The 20,787-nt window shown below is 42.8% G+C and overlaps 1 protein-coding gene and 1 long non-coding RNA gene across 3 annotated transcripts; one reads left to right on the top strand and one right to left on the bottom strand.

Annotated features, from left to right (window-relative positions):
* The first annotated feature begins 6,248 nt into the window (after positions 1-6,248).
* On the top strand, positions 6,249-9,685 carry LOC115117610 (uncharacterized). Its single transcript, XM_029646099.2, has 6 exons — positions 6,249-7,462; positions 7,595-7,643; positions 8,149-8,226; positions 8,376-8,489; positions 8,659-8,899; positions 9,024-9,685. Exons 1-6 carry the CDS (start codon positions 6,330-6,332, stop codon positions 9,125-9,127), a joined length of 1,719 nt encoding a protein of 572 aa, XP_029501959.2. The 5' UTR covers positions 6,249-6,329; the 3' UTR covers positions 9,128-9,685.
* Positions 9,686-12,164: 2,479 nt separating this feature from the next.
* LOC135571475 (uncharacterized) lies at positions 12,165-19,918 on the bottom strand. 2 transcript variants are annotated; one of them, XR_010463849.1, is made up of 2 exons: positions 18,976-19,918; positions 12,165-16,009 (listed from the first exon to the last, which is right to left on the bottom strand). It is a non-coding gene; the product is annotated as an uncharacterized LOC135571475 (long non-coding RNA). The 2 variants fall into 2 exon arrangements; XR_010463850.1 differs by having other exon boundaries at positions 12,165-15,992.
* Positions 19,919-20,787: the final 869 nt, after the last annotated feature.

The raw sequence follows: 20,787 nt of genomic DNA, 5'->3' as shown, positions 1-20,787 counted from the left end.
ATGGACTTAAATAAAGTTCATCTTTGCTTTCACCTTTGGTGTACCACCACCTTCTGGTGCACCTGATTTATGATACAGTATTTTCCATAAAACTCTTGTTTTAGTGAATATTGTTGATGAACATGGCACCACGCCAACAAGAATGAAGGAACAAATCACCATGAAGTATCTAAAACCTCTTGATGTGTAACAAATATGTGCACACAAATTGTTTTAGTTTATTTCTATCTCTTGATTCCTCTTGCTCCCAGTAACAACTTTAAGATGGGAGTGTGCCAACAATATACTTTTTCATGTTGCGTCATGGTTGAACAGAAGCCACGAGAGGCAAAATCGTGGTTATATTCTTCTTGGAAAGATGTTGACTTTGGAACTTACCGAATCCCTTCATTTTTACCCTGTGCCGTATTCATGACGCTTGGAGATGTCCCCTGTCTAGGTGCTGTAAAATACTGATGGATATGGCTGGGTTTGAGTTGTCATGACAACTTGTGGGAATATTGGAATGTAGAAGGGAAAATGGTCTAATATTATATGTCATTTGGAAGAAGGAAAGATGCAACTTAGTCATGCTTGCATACATTTTGTACGTACGGGTCGTCCCAGGAACCGAACCATCTATCCTGGCATTGCAAGCGCCAGGCTCTACCAATTGAGCAACAGAGGACTATGTCTAGGCTTGTCTTTAAAGGATCAAATTAATCCCTTTACTTTTCCCATGCAAAGTTGAGTCTACTTTTGCCGTTAGGTTTGGTTCTTCAATCCCCATGTTTCATTCTAATGGAACAACTTGACTTTCCGCTTCTACTTCACTGCTGCTCCAAAGACGGATCTTTTTGCCCTCAAAAGCAGATCATCTCGAAGGGACACCTATGTCTTGTCTTCCTGCTTGGGTCTCTTCGTGATTTATATCAAAATCAAAAATGTCCTTCATAACTGAGTATTTCAAGATTTTTTCGAAGAAGTACTGTTGGCTCCTGTTAAGTGAGACAAGTGAACTCCGTACAAAGCTGTTCACTAGTCTCAATTGGAATATTGTTCATAATTTTTTTATTTTTTATACACCAGATCTGCTTGCTCTGGTTTAGTGTACAAATTCAGTCTGAAGCCCTATCCGGAGTCCTTTGGATTGAACCGTCTTCGAGCGAGGTATTATAATAGAGAAATATCTTGACAATTTATTAGGGCAATGATTCGCCCTTAACTTACCTACAGGACTTTGTCACCATAGTATCATGGTTCTTATTCACCTCTGAAGCATGCGGAGTGTCACTGGAATATTTCTGATGCTAGAAATTATAGTTGGAAGCAACCACATTCCGCTTTCAGTCGTTGTATGCCTCTTGGAGATATTTCATAGTTTTCAAACCACAATTGTGCATTACAATGAGCTTGTGATCATAAGAGGATGGACAGAGCAAACGAACAAAACACAAATTCCAATGTACTCAATATTTTTTTTAAAGCTTTCAAATCAAATGAAGACACCCAGTTGCTAAGTTTGTGTCAAACCCAAACAATGGAAGTATAGGTACTAAATTAAGAGGGGCAGGTAAGATCCAGGTCAGAGTCCACATTTGAATGTATAGTATTACACTCAAATGGCTCATCAGTGCACCTCGAGCTTTAGGTGTGGCTTCCTATTATATGTGTATGGTGTGCATGTGATTCCGTCCCGGGTCCTAACCCCATCTTTATCTGTAGTTCTGATAGCAAGGTTGCTGGTTACACCAACCAGTTACCCGCTGATCCATTGCTGATTGACTTAACTGAACCTGTTTTTCTCGGTTGCGTCTCCCTTCATTCCTGACAGAAAGAGGACCACCTGGTTTCTACTGGTAAGTAATTTCATCTTCCCTTCATTCACTGATTGACGACGATGAGCTTGGGACCTCTGTAAGTGTCTTGTTGCTGCCCCTTCCTTCTGGCAGGGGTAAAGGAAGTTCAGAGTTTCAAACAGGCTCACTACCCTCTGTGCCAATAGTGTTAGTGCACGTTGTATGGAAGGGTTGGTACATTGTCATTTTTGTTGAGTAAAATTCAATTAAACTGAGACTGCGATATGAACCTGCCACGATGAGCACCATGCAGCACCTCAGATCAGATGTGTGATGCAAGACCATGTGCTCAGAGTATCTGCTCATATAAATGGAACAATACATTTAACATTAATGTGCACCCGTTTATTTATTATCCTATGAACTACTACTAGTTTGATGGCTGGAGCCATCAATTGTCCCATTAGCAATCATACATATTAGCAAACTTTCTTTTCAAACTTCACATTTCTCTTGTATAAGCTACTTATCGTAATGAACAATGTCAGCAAAATGCTTGCGATAAGTGATCGGTGTCGATCATTCTCGGGTTTATTGTCCCAGCTCTAGGGTATGGATGTTCCAAGGATCCCGGATAGCACTAACCATGCTTTCAGTTGTTGGGGAAATCAGTCCTATATTGCTGTTTGCTTTGCATTACTGACTCTACCTTCAGAGAGAGAGAGCAGTACCATAGCTTCACATCATGGTAGCAGTTTCTGTGAACATACAGTACCAGTGAAACGTTTGGACACACCTACTCTTTGCAGATTTTATTTTTATATGATCAAATAATAGCGACGACATCAATTATGAAATCATGTAGCAACCAAAAAGTGTTAACCAAATCAAAATATATTTTATTTTTGAGATTCTTCAAATAGCCATCCTTTGCCTTGATGATAGCTTTGCACACACTCAACCAGCTTCAGATGACTTGGCCTCCACAATCACTCGACCTCAACCCAATTGAGATGGTTTGGGATGAGTTGGACCGCAGAGTGAAGGAAAAGCAGCCAACAAGTGCTCAGCATATGTGGGAACTCCTTCAAGATTGTTGGAAAAGCATTCCAGGTGAAGCTGGTTGAGAGAATGCCAAGAGTGTGCAAAGCTGTCATCAAAGGATGGCTACCTCAAAGAATCTCAAATAACATTTATTTTGATTTGTTTACATTTTTTTTTTGTTACTACATGATTCCATATGTGTTATTTCATAGTTTTGATGTCTTCACTATTTTCTACAATGTAGAAAATAGTGGGAAAACCCTGAATGAGTAGGTGTCAACTTTTGACTGGTACTGCACCTGATTTATGTAAAAAAAAAAAAAAAAAAAAGCTCTTCCCATTTCCTGTGACGTCCACTCATTGGTATGAGAGAAACAGAACTTTATTGTTGGTTACTGCAAAAATAGCTGTTTTGTCAAACCAATCTAGCTGGCTCTTGCTGAAATAAGAATGGATTAAAGTCCATGCTCACCGGTGGATTTCAACAGGTCATTAAACCATAGTATGTCTGCAGTCTACCACCTGAAACCATTAAGACTAAAGTATGTGTCTGTATGTGGAATGAAATTTCACACCAATCAATTGGATCCAAATCTGTGAACTGGGATTTGAGTCTAAGTAAGTATGTGGTTCTCCTGTTCTCCATGTACTGGAAGATGCTAGCTGGACAGAGGAAAATAAACATCCAAAGGCCATTGTTGTCTATGCTTTTAAGAGGAGGACATGGCAATGGAATTGGAAAGCCCCTCAATCACTTTCTTTAAAGGACTCTCTATATAGAGAACTCCTAAGTGCGAATGCAGTGAAGGCTTTGGCCCACAACTGACCTGCCAGCAATCACACAGCCCTTAACCAGACATGTGATTTATCAAAGTCCCTTGCTTAGTGCAAGTGGCTATGCGTTGTCCCATTCTCCCACCCCGAGCACTGAGGACTGAAAACATCCACACTTTGGGTGATGTGTTTCTGAGTGAAAAGCACCTTTTCTGAGGCCGCAGTCATGTGGTCCCACAGCCTTCAAACACTTGCTAAAAAATCCGGGACTCTTTGCATTGTGCTCACTCTTGTAGCTATCGGTATGCACACTTGAAAGTTACCTTACAAAACTGTTTCGGCTGGCCTTTGGCGTAGAAGTATTTTCCTTTTATTTTTGAACAATGTTAAAAAGCTTCATCTGTATATATCGTATGAACTAGAATTAACAGCAAGAGGGCCGTACACATGAATGGTCACCTCGATGTTGATTTGCGTCACTATTCCTCGACTGCCTTCTATTTTTCTGCAATCGAATATCCTAATGGACACTTCAAGAGTTCTACATTGCACAGACCTTAAGACTTAACAGTGGATGTATTGAGCTGTGCCTGCTATTCTCACAGGTCAGTGTGCAAAAAATAAAATCGGCTGAGATATTAGACAAACATTGCGCAATCCTGTCCCTGGTAAGCATGCTTCAATCTCTTTGAAGAGACTCAATTCTATTAGGATTGCAGTTCACTCCCCTTGGACCCACAGCTACTTCTGGTTTTCCTGCAGTTGTCAGAAATGGGATTTCTGCGCTGTGAGGTCATTTGCGATTTCTATGGCTGATTTGGTTGAAGGAACTCCCCAAGAAACACTTGAAAACGCCAGTCTCTTGGTAGTGACTCGCAGTCTGGGTGGAATGTCTGAAGGACTCAAACCATTTCCTTCAGCAGACCAATCCATCATTTCAGTAAGTATCCGTAACGTATATCACGCATGGATGATGGCCAGGTTATCCATGAATTTTAACCATTCGTGAAAAACAAACACTTGAATGCAGTTGGTTAAACTGGAGAGAGCAGTTCATACACGCAGATGAAGGACCTGGAAGGATTCTGTATAGAGGAATGGTCGAAGAACCCTCCCAATGTGTTCTACAACTCATTAAACATTGTAGAAAAAGTTTTGAAAACAGGGATGTCAATTTTGACCCATACTTTTGAAAGAAAATTATTGTTTAATAACAAGTCATCTTTATCTGAGCAATTGTATTAGCATAATATAATTTCCCTCTTTGTTGCATGCAATATAGATCAGTATATTTATTTGAGTCATTTTTGCTAGGGTTTATCAAGGGTGTCAATAATTCCGGACCCCACTGTATGTATGTGAATTATTGACTTTTCCAGTGCTACAATTAAGTTTTTACCGCTGTAGTCTGTTCAAGCACTATTTGTCATCTAAAGACCATGTCATTGATTGTGGCATTGATCTCTAACTTCTGATGTTGTGGATCTCACAGGGCGGGCTACCAGGGATCATGAGTTACCAGATTTCACGGATATCAAACACTACCTCCAATACCTGAAACTTGATGAGCCAATCATCGGTAACTACTGTATTTTAAAACCATGTCTAATTCAAGTAACTTCCAAGTTGGTGCCCAAAGAGCATATACTTGTAGAAGTGAACTGGGTCAAAATTAGTTAAGAGAGTTGTCGGTTTAAAGTGTCCCTTTCTGACCTGTACGTCTCATTTCTTCATGTCAGGTTTGAGTCTTCTGGCGGAGGTGGAGCCAGTCTCCCATGACCGTCAGCCTGGCCCCAGATACATCTGCAGATTATGCGATCTGGAGGCATCCTTACCCAACATGGTCAATCATTTAATTGGTCGCAGACATCGACAGAATTACCTGGTAAGGAGGAGATTTACTGGCATAACCTGGATATGCGTCTCATGCATGATCCTCTTGCTGGACGTTTTATTAAAGCTAAGCAAGGATCATGGTGGTCAGGATCTTAAATATAGTGATGCTTGATGTACTTTCCTTTTTCTAGATTATGAAAAGGAAAGACTTGGTGACATGGGACAGTACCAATGCCCTGGCTCAATCAGGGAAGGCTTTACGAGCCTTGGCGGAGATTGTGGAAAGACAGAATGGGAAAGGAAGTCCAAAGGTAAGTCATCATGATTCCATCTGGTAAGGTACCTGCTTATTGACAAGAGTTTGCATTTATATTTTAGTCATTATGCAGACGCTCTTATCCAGAACGACTTACAGGAGCAATTAGGAGCAATCAACAGATTGTTTTTACTTAGTCAACTCAGGGATTTGAACCAGCAACATTTAGGTTACTGACCAACAATCTTAACGACTAGGCTACCTGCCACTGTACGTCTACATACCAGTCTATGTGCCTCTCGTAAAGTAATTGTTTCATTTATTTGCAAGTGTTATTTGTGTTCTATTTGAAATCTTCTGATCCTAATCTTTGGTTTTAGCCTTTGAGGAAAAAACGAAATGTTTCTAGAGGTAAGATCTTTTCAGAATTCTTTCGACACGTCTATTAGTAAAATCAGGAAAGAAAATCAAATCTAAACTAAACATTTTCTGACCATGAGTCATTGAACTAGTAGTGTTTATTCTCAACTTGTCCAATATCAAACAGAAAACATTGACAATGTTATTTTCCCTTTTTCAGTTCCCCGAAAGAAAGAGGGGCCAAGAATCAGCCAAAACCAACACATTCTCATCCATCAGACATGAGGCGGGAAGGACACCTGCATCCAGGGAGGATGGATTTCCCGGACGGGGAGTACCACCACAGAGGAGGCCGTCCTGAAGATGATCTATATAGACCTCCCTTCCATGAAGACGATCCTTACTTATTGTCCGGGGCAGTACGAGAGGTTTACCTGAGAGGAGGAGACCCCAGCCTGCGTGGTTTTGAGGAAGACGAGCTTCGTAGAGCAGGCTATCATGAAGATGACCTTCGTAGAAGGGATCACTACCTTGAAGAACAAATCCATGGTCAGGATTATTTGGAGGACATGCGTAGACGAGAGTTTTTGGAGGCCAGGCCAGGCCACCAAGAGGAAATCCCTCATCGCCAAGCATACCCTGAAGAACCTCCACGCAGGAGTGTCTACCCGGAGAATGATCCTCTCAAACAGTTCTATTCTGATGAGGTTCTCCGTAGAACATTTCATGCTGCTGAAGCTTCTAAGGAGCGGGCCTTTCGAGAAGATGAATCACCACATGGGAGGAGCTATCCTCATGTTCCGGCCTATCCGCAGGAATTTCCTCCTGAACGTGCCTATCCTGACAAAGCTCCTCTCTGCTTTGAACACGCCCATGGAATGGCAGCCCACGGACCACCTGTTCATGAAGACCCTTACTCCGAGGATACCCATAGAAGCGGATACCTTGAGGAGGCACAACGCAGGGCGTACAATGAGGAACAACATGGACCAGCCTATCCAGAAGGCAACCCTCATAGGCGATCTCACGACAGGGATCCAAACGGCCGTGGCTACCCCAAGGGGCCAGATGGGCAAGGAGCTGCTGACGAAGACTTGAGGTTCCCAAATCAAATGGAGGGACCAATGGAGACAGGGGGTCAAGGCAGCAGGGAGCATTTGTTTGACCTTGTCAAGGCCATTCGTCAGGAGGGGAGGGGTCCGCAGCATCCAGAGATGGAGCGAGGGATGGGACCACCAGGAATGAGGGGGACTCAGAAGCCAGCAGAGGGTGGCAGAATGAGAACAGATATCCCCGAACCTTTCCGGCGCTTCCTGGAAGGAGCCACAGATGACCACAAGAGCCCCGGGAAACGGAAGAGAAAGAGCAGGTTCTCTGATGCCACAGAACAGGAGGAGGACGTGTTGAAGTTAATGTAAGTGTGAATAAGTACACATCACCACGTGTTAAACTTCTCCATCATTACATCCTGAGGTGAAAGGTGTTTTGGTAACTATTACGCTAAGGGTGTTCTATAATGATTCTTACAAAATCTTCTTCCCTCCAGGCAAGCTGGTGACAATAGAAGAAGGTCAGAACCTTTTGCCAAGCCACAGGTATATAGACAATGTTTTTAATTAAACCTTTATTTAACTAGGCAAGTCAGAACAAATTCTTCTTTACAAGGACGGCCTACACCGGCCAAACCCGGACGACGCTGTGCGCCGCCCTATAGGACTCCCAATCACGGCCAGTTGTGATACAGCCTGGAATCGAACCAAGGTGTTGGTAGTGACTTCAAACACCGATGCAGTGCGTTAGACAGCTGCGCCACTCGGGAGCCCTCTGCTAAGCGTAACTGACATTTTTAAATGTTTTACATGTTTAGTAATTCAGCAGGCACTCTTATCGAGAGTGACCTACAGGAGCAATGGGGTTAAGTGCCTTGCTCAAGGGCACGTTGACAGATTTTGCCTAGTCGGCTCAGGATTTGAACCAGCAACCTTTCTGTTACTGGCCCAATGCTCTTAACCACTAGGCTACCTGCCGCAACTGACAATTGTTAAAGTTTGTTAATTGTCTATGTAATGTCTTATTGAGTACCTTATTCAAATTGTTTAGGGTGCTTATCAAGGAGTAGCAGGCTCCAGACCAATGGCAGAGGCAGCTCCAGACACTGGGAATGTTTTGGATGTACTGGTAAGATCCTAATAAAAGAGTAACACCAATCAAAATGCCATACCTTTTGCACAAAGACAACTGTCATAGCCTTTAGTTGACGACTTTTGGGAAGAGAAACTGTATTATTTAACTGACCATGTTCTTTAATGTACTTGCTTTCCCTCTAGAATAACATACAGGTTGAGAATGTGGAAGAGGCCAACTTCCTGAAGGACAAGCTGTGTAACCTTCTGAAAGAGTTCCAAGACAAAAAATATGAGAAGACAGCAGTAATGCCTGCGGTAGGTATTCGTTGTGTTGCACAGCATGTTGCGCAGTTTCTTTACGGATGTCAGTTGACGATGAATGGATCATAGGCTGACTTGAGAATGCGAACATTTCCTCTTCTCTGAAACTTTAAAAAAGTTGGTTTATGTAAGTAAGATGGTCCTTTCCTCATTTCAACTGTAGTACAAAAGCCTACATCCAACAGTCATTTCCAAAGAATATAATCACATGAGCAAGGATCACCTGGAAAATCCCAGAGATGACTATGAAAGAAACTACAGAGAAGTGCAAGAGGAGAGACATTACGAAGGCCATCCTCCCAGACACTCAAAGGAACACTCACAGGAGCGCTACACTTCAGAGACCCCACAGGATCCTTACAGAGACACAGACATGAGAATGGAGAGGAGAGCTCAATATGAAGGTAAACTATGTATGCATGTTTCTCACAACAAAATTGCACAACAAAAGTTCATTACAGTCATTTTGTATATCTTTTTGTGGGACTTTAAAATAATAATAATTCCACTACATCATTCTTCTTTCAGAGGTCTTTGGGCATGTTGAGATGTACCCACAATCTCATGCTCGTCCAGAGGAGCCAATGGCATACCCCCCACGAGAGTTGTCAGGGGCCGATGTACCCTCGTGATTACCCACCTGCAGGGGATCTTCACAATCCATTCAAACCTACACCCCCAATACACTGGGAGCGGGGGTACAGGACGGGTGTCCCTCAATCCACCAGCCTAGACAAAATCACCTCCACTCTCCTGGAGCTTGTGGCAAGGAAAAGTGATTTTACAGTAGAACCACCATGTGTAAAAAATATTTGTATTGATCCGAGCTCAACTGTATTTCTGTTGGAATTTTGCTTTTGAAATGTTTCTACACTTTTATTTGCTTTAATTGATCATCTTGATGGCTAGTTTTAAGGGTTAAAGGTTTTGTAGCAATTATTTGACATTAGTAATCCAAAAATATGCTTTGAACGGTGTAGACATGTTGAAAACAAAATGATTTCTTTTGAATAACTTCTATTCACTTAACACTGCATTGTAACTGACAATAAAACATTTGTGACCACAAATCAGTTCTGATCCAAACAAGATGGTTAAAGAAATATTACACTGAACAAAAATATAAGCGCAACATGTAAAGTGTTCGTCCCTTGTTTCATGAGCTGAAATAAAATATCCTAGAAAAGTTCCATACGCACCAAAAGGTTCTCATTTTGTGCACAAATTATTTTACATCCCTGTTGGTGATCATTTCTCCTTTTCCAAGATAATCCATCCACCTGACAGGTGTGGCACATCAAGAATCTGATTAAACAACATGATCATTACACAGGTGCGCCTTGTGCTGGTGTCAACAGGTCACTAAAATGTAGTTTTGTCACACAACACAATGCCACGGATATCTCAAGTTTTGAGGGAGCATGCAATTGGCATGCTGATTGCAGGAATGTCCACCAGAGCTGTTGCTGGAGAATTTCATGTTAATTTCTCTACCATACACTGCCTCCAACATCGTTTTAGAGAATTTGTCAGAATATCAAATCAAATTTATTTATATAGCAGTAGGGCAGAACAGTTGAAACTGGAGCAGCAGCACAGTCAGGTGGACTGGGGACAGCAAGGAGTCATGTCAGGTAGTCCTAGGGCTCAGGTCCTCCGAGAGAGAGAAAGAAAGAGAGAATTAGAGAGAGCATATGTGGGGTGGCCAGTCCTCTTCTGGCTGTGCCGGGTGGAGATTATAACAGAACGTGGCCAAGATGTTCAAATGTTCATAAATGACCAGCATGGTTGAATAATAGTAGGGCAGAACAGTTGAAACTGGAGCAGCAGCATGGCCAGGTGGACTGGGGACAGCAAGGAGTCATGTCAGGTAGTCCTGGGACATGGTCCTAGGGCCCAGGCCAGTTGAAACTGGAGCAGCAGCATGGACTGGGGACAGCAAGGAGTCATCATGTCAGGTAGTCCTGGGGCATGGTCCTAGGGCTCAGGTCCTCCGAGAGAGAGAAAGAAAGAGAGAAGGAGAGAATTAGAGAACGCACACTTAGATTCACACAGGACACCGAATAAGACAGGAGAAGTACTCCAGATATAACAAACTGACCCTAGCCCCCCGACACATAAACTACTGCAGCATAAATACTGGAGGCTGAGACAGGAGGGGTCAGGAGACACTGTGGCCCCATCCGAGGACACCCCCGGACAGGGCCAAACAGGAAGGATATAACCCCACCCAACCGTCCCTACAACCACAGACCACGTGTAACCACTGCAGCCCAGGACCTCCACATCCGGCTTCTTCACCTGCGGGATTGTCTGAGATCAGCCACCTGGACAGCTGATGAAACTGGGTTTGCACAAGCAAATAATTTCTGCTCAAACTGTCTTAGGGAAGCTCATCTGTGTGTTTGTCGTCCCCACAAGGGTTTTGACATGACTGCAGTTTGGTGATGTAACCAACTTCAGTGGTCAAATGCTCACCTTCGATGGCCACTGGCACACTGGAGAAGTGTGCTGTTTACAGATTAATACCGGTTTCAACTCTACATGGCAGACAGCGAGTATGGCGTTGTGTGGGCAATCGGTTTGCTGATGTCAACGTTGTGAATAGAGTGCCCCATGGTGGCTGTGTGGTTATGGTATGGGCAGGCATAAGCTACAGACAATGATATTTTATCAAAGGCAATTTGAATACATAGAGATACCGTGACGAAATCTGTGGCCCATTGTGGTGCCATTCATCCACCGCCATCACCTCAATTTTCCACATGATAATGCATTGCCCCATGTCTCAAGGATCTGTACACAATCCCTGGAAGGTGAAAATGTCCCAGTTCTTCCATGGCCTGCATACTCACCAGACATTTCACCAATTGAGCATGTTTGGGATGCTCTGGATCAACGTGTATGACAGCATGTTCCAGTTCCTGCAAATATCCAGCAACTTTGTACAGCCATTGACGAGAAGTGGGACAACATTCCAAGGCCAGAATCAACATCATGACAACTATGTGAATGAGATCTGTCGTGCTGCATGAGGTGACCAACAGATGCATATATGTGACCAACAGAATCATATCTGTATTCCCAGTCATGTGAAATCCATTCATTTGGGCCCAATTAATTTATTTCAATTGACCGATTTCCTTATATGAACTATAACTAAGTAAAAGCTTTGAAATTGTTGCATTTTATATTTTTGTTCGGTGTACAATACAATGATTAGAAAATATGGACATTGGGATAGAATGGGAACACAGAGTATTTTGGTTTTCAAATGTAGGTTATTATCCTATAAGTGATGTGGTAGAATAAGCTGTTTTACTTGTTCTTTCCGTGGCAGATACACGTTTCTCTGCATGTTTGATGCAGAGAATCTCTTATGGAAAGGGGGTGGAACAGCACCATAGATTTATGGCCAGCAGCCAGCAGGTCCCTAAATTATTCACACACCATTGCACACCCTTTGACTTCCTGGGTTTGTAAAATAATTATGTGAAGCATTTTGTAGTTTGAGGCTCCGAATTTGAAGTTCTTGACGTCGGCGCACCAACGTAGCACAGTTTCCGGTTAGAGCAGAAGTACTTGGCAGCCATCTTGTTTCCCTTTGCTACTGTTGATAATGGGATATGATAAAGGGTGAGTCGGTCAAGGATCGATGCAGACAAGGTGGTAGATTGTACGACAAGCGACAGGTTTATTTCAAAGTGGAGATATCTGGTACAGCGTATATACGGGCCCCTCTGTTAGCTCATCAGAGACTAGCAAAAAAGACACTAGCTAACAATGGGTACAAGCTTCATATACAGAACAGAAAGTAGGTTGATATCTAGGAAATCGGATCTTCGGATTGGATCAGGCTGGGGTGTAGTCATCCGGCATTGGCTCTGTTGTCTGTCCGTCATCGTAGAATCCTGCCATGCCTGTTCTTGGTCGTCACACCCCCCTCAGCTGAAAAGGAGATCTGGTGTGTGCGCTATCTTCAGTCACACAATGTTCGGCTGGGAGGGAGATTATGTGTGTGTGTTAGTTTGTCTCTAAGTCTAGGCTTTCTGCCAATCTGTGGGTGTCTTATCTGGGTGTCCTCGGCAGCTATGTGTGTACTGTATGTGCGTCGTCCCTGTCTTCTGGGGTCAGTGTGTAAGAGCGTATGCGTCCCTATCTTCAGGGGAGTTGTGGCCGAACTGCCGGCTAGCACCTGTGGCTAGGAGTATCCTGTTGTGACAGTGTTCTGGATGATTACAGTGAGTGTGTGTGTGTGAGATATATCCTGTATGGGGCCCAACCTGTTTTACTATGTGTCTCAGCTATAGTAGTGTAATGTCACCTACATAGGAATTAGCAGTAATGTAATGTCACCTACATAGGAATTAGCAGTCCTCTACAAATCCCTCTCTTCACGTCTCCCCAGAGACGTGACACAACCTAACTAGATTCTGATACAAAAGAAAACTTTTCCCAAAGGGGCTATGAAAAAGGCACAACATTAAAAAGAAATGGATGTATATGTATTACCACCAAGTTCTCCACTCAATCCCACTATGTACTAAGTTGGCTACCAGCCACCTAGGAACTTACAACCCTCATTTAACAATTGCGGAGAACAACAGCTCTAAGCTATAAGTAAAATGTTTGTCCACATAAGCCAACCTTTTCCAGCAGGAAAAAGTTGTGATACCCTCTCTTCACATCTCCAAAGAGATGTGACACTCTCTAAAGGGTATTCTCCACCTCATCCTCAAACTCTGGCAGGTCATTAGCAAGCAGAAGATACATCTGGGAAGGGGAAGAAGGGTCAATAGCTCTGGAGATAACTCTAGCAGTAAGGGACCGGATACATGGAATGCAACCGCAGCCGCACAACACTAAAATGGCTGCAAAAACTAAAAGATGGGTCTCATGCTCCATACCGTTATCTCGCACCTGGCTCCTGTTATCTAACAAAAGACTGCTTGTTCTCGCAACCCCACGCTCTGAATGTGCCCTCCCTTCTGTATTTTCCCAGCATGAGAAAGTTCCATGGCCCTGATACTTTCAACAATGTTTCAAATCAGCTAGAGAACATAACACATACACACATCCACCCAAGGCAACAGCAGATAATATATATGGTAATGGCTATAATGTAAAATAACCCCAAGGGTGTGAAATTTAAGTCCCCCTTTTGACACTCATTATCCTTTATTTCAGCAGTCATAGCATTTCATGAAAATAATAAAAAAAGTTTATTATTAATAACAAGTGATATATGTCTATTGTTATATGCGTTTCCCCCTTTTGACACCCACAAGGGTGTCACTTATCAAAAACAGGATAAAACTTTATTGTTATTGACATGTAAGATGTAGGATAAAACTTTGGTCATGGAAAACAGAGGAAAGAATTATTAGAAACCATCTGGTCCTCTCAGCTACTTCTATCCTGTATCAGGTGGGCTCCTTGCCACCCAGGGACTCTAAACCTTTACAACAGGGAGAACAAACATACTGGAAAGAAAACCTATCATAAAAATTTATAACAAGGAACTGTGGTGGTGTAAAATGATTCTACTACCTCACCCACAGCATACCATGGGTCATCCTCAGTCAGTCCCATCCTCTCCTGAAAGCATGCTTCCGTATCGGCATCTCCAACTGGAGCATCAAGCAAAGGCAACATGCCTGAAGCCTTCACCATATCTGTAACATATTTCTTAGAACACGGTATGATGCAAGCAGCACATCACATCAATAACAAATAATACAAGAATTAGGGTCAGAAATCCAGTAACCATCATATCAGTGTACTTACCAAACCAGGCCAAGAGAACAGACTCCTCCACCCCCCCGTGGACCTCATCTTATCAGATAGTGCATCAAGCCCGCCCTAGATATCATCTGGACTGGTATTATTAGGAATATACGTGCAACATTGTTTACCGAACATCTTGCAAACGTCCCCCTGACTGGCAAGAAGCATATCCAAGGCAAGTCTATTCTGTCTGGAAACCCCAAATGTGGCCTCAAGCTGTTCAGACATACCAGTGAGTGCATCACGGGAGTAATTCACAAACCGCTGTTGATTATAGTAGATATAATTAATCCATGCAGTCTGTCTATCATCCACCATGGCTGGACCCATAGTAGGTAGTAAGTGCCAGAGTCCATCATTCCTACCCAAGGCCTGAAACTCATGAGGAACCCCCACTGGCACACCCAACAGGTTAGTGTTTATGTCTACATTCTCTGAGCGCTACGTCTATGTCTCCCATGGGATGGAATGTTTTCAGGTCCCTTGGATACAGAACCCAACAGCTGTTCAGCAGTAACATCAACAATGGTCAGTGGAATTATCAAACTGGTCAGAGCACACGTACCTTGCCATTCTCCTCTAAGAATGGGTCTCAGCACTCTTGGCTCCACTCATCCACCTCACATCAGCCTGTAACTGGCCAAGTGGAATTAATGGTTATGTTACTACTGCAATCAGCTTCAGGCAATCCCCCATAATCAATGCCATTACCTGTACCCGTGATGCACTCTTAATTGCCCCCATATGCCTCAACACCCCAAGAGGCCCGATGAGGAGGTACTGCAGGAAACACAAGGCTCAAAGAGGAACAGAGGGTTGAATTGGGCTTAACCTGGTAAAAACTTCTCAGAATACACAACCACCCCTCTCCTTCTCCTACAGCAAATGGGTGTGTAGCCAGAACAGGTCTAGCATGACTACAAATAATGCAGTCCTTTCCTCCCAGGGTTTTAGCTGTGTACCTCATATAAGACAGCCACAAATTGTCCCTACTATCAAAACCAGTCTCAGTTCCTAATTGATCAATATCCGAATAATCTCTAACATTAATTACCTGAATGGTATTTTTAACACAGTGGTGGTAGAGGAGTGTGTCCGGTTACCTCTGGTCTTGGCAGTACCTTAATAGAAAACACACCCATCATGTCTGTCCTCGTCCTTTGTAGTCCGAGGGTGTGAGTGCCTGCATCAGAGAGCTTAATAGTTTTGATGGTTAGTAGGATTTCATCACCTTTACAAAGTTCAACATTGCTCCCAGGTTTCCCCATATCATGGAAAACCTATCCACCCTTGTGGGATCCCCCTTGCTATAAGGATACCCTCTTCTCCAATCCTAGAACTGTCCGAAGTCGGTTATCATGTAATCTCTACTCTAACTTCTTGTCTACCCCGATCTAGGGATCTCTTATGCTCATTTTGGAACAAAATACACATCACTTAGCCAGAGCCAGACACATCCTCACTTCTATGAACAAAAACAGGGGTGATAGGACAGGTAGGGTTACTTCATTCGAGAGTTGGCCCCCGGAATTCTGTTAATTCCAGTTCTTCTCTCGAACACTGTTTTAATGTCCGACAGTGAAAAAATGTGTCTTAACCTTCCGCCGTGCGATATGAATCTGGGTAGCTCTTTCAGCTAGCTGTCACCAGGGGTCATCTATGGTCCCCAAGCCTCTGGGACTGGATTGAGTGACTTCACCTGTAGTTCACCTGTAATGCATAAAATCCTGGACATTGAGGCTTGGTTAACAAACAATTTCTCATATGTTTTATCTGATTATATCTTTAACTTCTATGCCCAATTGTTAGCTTACATATATATATTTTTTAAATTATTAGTTTCTTATCCAATCGGCCCCATCCTATCCTAGACCACATTTACCCATCCCCCTTTTGATACCTGGCTCTGCCCAGGTAACAACCTTACCTACTCTAAATCATGACTTAGGTAAGATTAGTATATTATCCTTATGTCTGACATCATCATGAAGGAGCGCCCCCATCATTTTCCACATGTCCAACTCTCTCCCCTGTCTCCACTCAGCAACTGTTATCTTTGCCTGTCCTGCCCCCCCCCCCTTTTCCAAAACCTCTCCTCTGCTCTCTCCAACTTTCAAGGTCTCTGCAGTGCGGGCGGAGGGCCCCTCCGTCTGCCTTTTCCCCTATCTGTAAAATACCATGTCTCTGGGAACGTGAAAATCCCCTTAACCCAAACGTTTACTACAAAAACAAAACCTAATAATTATGATAATCCCCTCAAACTCAAATAATTTGTCTCTGTGTTTCATGTTTTATTCGTGTTTCTCCAAATTGTCTCCCCAAAAATACTTCTTAGATACCCAGCCATTAGACACACAAACAACTGTGATAAACGTGCACTGTCCCTTTAACATAAAAACCTCAGCCTGCAATCCCCTCTGCGGGCCTTTCATTGTTCCCCATAATGAAAACAGATTCTAATGTTAGTCTACCTTAACCTCCTGTTTAATTTCAGTGGTTTTATCTGAACAATCAAACCAAAATCAATAACCGGGAAGAACTTGTGTAAACTAATTAAAAGAACAAAATAAATCTACCTTATTTCTCAGCACTTGGTTAGAACACCACTCCCGTCTTACATCGACCACGCCCGTCGCCCCTTACCTAGTGTATATCTTATCTATTACTCAGTGGCTCAATTAATGTTTATCGTAAGTATGTTCAGATGTTGATTATGTAATTCTACAATATTAGTATAGTTCAAACCTCATAATATAACTCTACACACAGAATTTTACGTTAATAGAGTTGAACACCTTTTCCAACAGTCATGCACACCCCCCAATATTCTATGATATAACTCTCATCAGCAAGCCTGCGACTTTTTCAACATTCTCACCGGTACCAGCTCCACAAATTTTCCACATACAAATCTTCATTCTCCCCAGCAAGCAGACCAGTAGGAGATGCAATAGCCCCACCTTCTGTCCATTCTCTGTACAGCTTCTCACCCCGTCTCCTCCACTCCTTGCCCTCTCTGCCTTTATTTAATCCTAGAGTGGACTTCAGCGCTCTCAACACCTTTTCCATTTCCAACGACATTCCATGTACACTACAATACTGCCAACAACCCATGCCTTTACTGAAACCCAAGTGATACCCTTTCCCTACGACTAAATCGGCCCCCAATTAGTTGGTGATCACTCGTTACCCACCACTCATACATGTAGTCCCAGACTATCCATTCAAGCTTTGGTGGCCACCCGTTACCCATCATTCATACATGTAGTAAGTGTTCTCTGTTACCACCTACCAGCCAGGCATACTAGTACATCCCATACACAATGCACCATTAAGTATGGTAGATCAATAATAAAATTGCAGTTGCCAATGGAGATATTACTTTCTCAACTATTTTCCAATCTCACACATCATTGTAGTTTAAATGTAGTAACTTACATCAAACAGGTATCTCACAAAACTAAATTTGGATAACTCCAATGTGCAGAACTTTAGTTTTTCACAACAGATGTCTGCTTACCCTTTTTATTTGACCGGTCAAGATTTGTGAGACACACCGTCCGACGACAGTACTGGCCAATCGGCTGGCACACCAATGTCCAGCGATGTCCTTTTACCAGACCACGTCGGGGTCACCATTTGTCATTTATTGTATATTTTAGTAAATATATATGTATATTTTGACCAATTGAAATATATATTCAGACTATCTGAGTATACTTAGCCCGTCACTGGTAAATACCCGCGATGAATTCCTGGAGCCACGTACTCTGCCTTATCTCAGAGCTTCTCCCTCGTATATTCAGTTTGAGAAAAAACGCATGGGTTTGTATAGAGATCAATTCGACTATTTAGTCTTGATATTGAATATTGTGCTCAGATCTTATTTCAATTATACATCAGTCATTTTGTTCCTGATTATACATTTAACACAGAAGTCATAGGTACATACAACATAGAAGTTTCGGATTTATCAAATAACCCTTATTGAATTCTCTCTCTCTATCTAACCACCAACAATCTTAATGGAAACAATTACAAGCACATTGCATTTTAATATAAACAGTTACAAATAGACAAAACAAGACAAAACAACACGTTATATCTCTGACCCCTGAAAGCCGATCCTTATCAGCGAATCTCTTATCAGACTGGCCTAGACCGGGCCGCAGGACAAAATTACAATTTGTCCCCCTCGGCGCCAGGTTTAATGAATAGTAGTTAACTATCCCCTACTGATCTCTATTCCTGATCCATATCGAGCTGACCCCTATCAGAGTTTATTACACATGTCCGATCCTTATCAGAGAATCTCTTATCAGACTGGCCTAGACCGGGCCACAGGACAAAATTACAATTTGTCCCCCTCGGCGCCAGGTTTAATGAATAGTAGTTAACTATCCCCTACTGATCTCTATTCCTGATCCCTATCGAGACTATCCTAGGCCTTAAAGTGATCTTTCATCATTGAAAGCTATCAGACTGTACTGACCCCCTACTGATATCTCATCAATGATTTAGATCACCCGGTCGTCACCGGTTTGTCACCACATATATTCACTTTACTGTACTTTCAACTTGTCAGCAAATTATAAATTTACACAAGAATTCATACTCACTCGGTAATACTGATCAAAATTTAGACAAGACTATACGAAAATATGCAAAGTTTGATTTAACAGGTTTTGCTTACCTTGTTTGTGGTGCGCCTTGTGATCAGTTTACCGAGTTGAGCAGAATTGTTGTCCTCCCCCGAATTCCTTCACCTCTGTCCTCCGTGAATCGTCCTTTCACCCTCTCTCCCTCTCACACCCAAATCAACTCACTTTGATGGATCGTTATTTAACCATCCTCTGGCTACCATTTCTGTTGATAATGGGATATGATAAAGGGTGAGTCGGTCAAGGATCGATGCAGACAAGGTGGTAGATTGTACGACAAGCGACAGGTTTATTTCAAAGTGGAGATATCTGGTACAGCGTATATACGGGCCCCTCTGTTAGCTCATCAGAGACTAGCAAAAAAGACACTAGCTAACAATGGGTACAAGCTTCATATACAGAACAGAAAGTAGGTTGATATCTAGGAAATCGGATCTTCGGATTGGATCAGGCTGGGGTGTAGTCATCCGGCATTGGCTCTGTTGTCTGTCCGTCATCGTAGAATCCTGCCATGCCTGTTCTTGGTCGTCACACCCCCCTCAGCTGAAAAGGAGATCTGGTGTGTGCGCTATCTTCAATCACACAATGTTCGGCTGGGAGGGAGATTATGTGTGTGTGTTAGTTTGTCTCTAAGTCTAGGCTTTCTGCCAATCTGTGGGTGTCTTATCTGGGTGTCCTCGGCAGCTATGTGTGTACTGTATGTGCGTCGTCCCTGTCTTCTGGGGTCAGTGTGTAAGAGCGTATGCGTCCCTATCTTCAGGGGAGTTGTGGCCGAACTGCCGGCTAGCACCTGTGGCTAGGAGTATCCTGTTGTGACAGTGTTCTGGATGATTACAGTGAGTGTGTGTGTGAGAGATATCCTGTATGGGGCCCAACCTGTTTTACTATGTGTCTCAGCTATAGTAGTGTAATGTCACCTACATAGGAATTAGCAGTAATGTAATGTCACCTACATAGGAATTAGCAGTCCTCTACACTACCGAAATAAAATAAATAATATGGTGAGCTGAACTTCACTTGTGCTAACCCGTAAAACAAAGTGAGTAAAAATCAGATTATATACATGGTTAATATCTATATGTGAAACCATACTGTGTCGCTATGGAATTGGGGCTATGACTTTGCGCATTTTCAATTGCTGTTCTTGTCCAATAGACGATTGTTTTGGAAGATGAACATAGGCGCCATTTCCCTCCCAGCTCTCTGAGCCGCTTATTGGTGGCCAGCTGAAAGGAACCGAGGCGGCCAAGAAACTGCCGCACTGAGGCCGCCATGTTGGCTCTTGTCTAAATTCTGCCTCGTATGACTGGCGATTTTTGGTAGATCCCTAATGGCGTCAGTTTCACAACTAACTGAACCCGTAGAAACCTTGATTGGTGGAATCTAGTCCGAGGTTTGATTGGTCTGAAGGACAGATGCAAACGTAGTCTTTATTGGTTAGAGAGCTTTACCCCAGTTTTGTAAACTTTCCATTGATCAGCAGTACCTGTTGTTCAGTGGCGAATTAGCTCTAACACATGGGCCAATGTGTAACGTGTATCATCGTCTTCCATTGACTGCGTTGGTTTTACCATCGAACACATAAGTAAACTAGCTTAAACAACTACCCGAGACCGGGCTCTCTAACCCTGTTTCTGGAGAGTTACGTTCCTGTAGGTTTTCGCTGCAACCCTAAAGCACACGATTCTAATACTTATTTGGTTGAGCAATTGAATCAGGTTAGTTATAACTGGTTGGGTTGAAAACCTACAAGGGTTTAAAAAGGGCAAAGATTGTTGTGGAAAATTAGTCTGAATCGTTTCTTGTTGGAATATGTTCTTTGGATAAAGGTGTTTATTTTGGAA

Source organism: Oncorhynchus nerka, linkage group LG4 (genome assembly GCF_034236695.1).
Source record: "Oncorhynchus nerka isolate Pitt River linkage group LG4, Oner_Uvic_2.0, whole genome shotgun sequence".
Taxonomy (NCBI): Eukaryota; Metazoa; Chordata; class Actinopteri; order Salmoniformes; family Salmonidae; genus Oncorhynchus; species Oncorhynchus nerka.
This window is presented reverse-complemented; position numbering and strand designations above follow the sequence as displayed.

Coding starts and splice junctions, on each gene's coding strand:
- LOC115117610 (XM_029646099.2), top strand. CDS start 6,330: ATGAGGCGGGAAGGACACCTGCATCCAGGGAGGATGGATTTCCCGGAC. Junction 8,227..8,375: donor GGAATGTTTTGGATGTACTG/GTAAGATCCTAA, acceptor CTTTCCCTCTAG/AATAACATACAGGTTGAGAA. Junction 8,490..8,658: donor AGACAGCAGTAATGCCTGCG/GTAGGTATTCGT, acceptor TTTCAACTGTAG/TACAAAAGCCTACATCCAAC.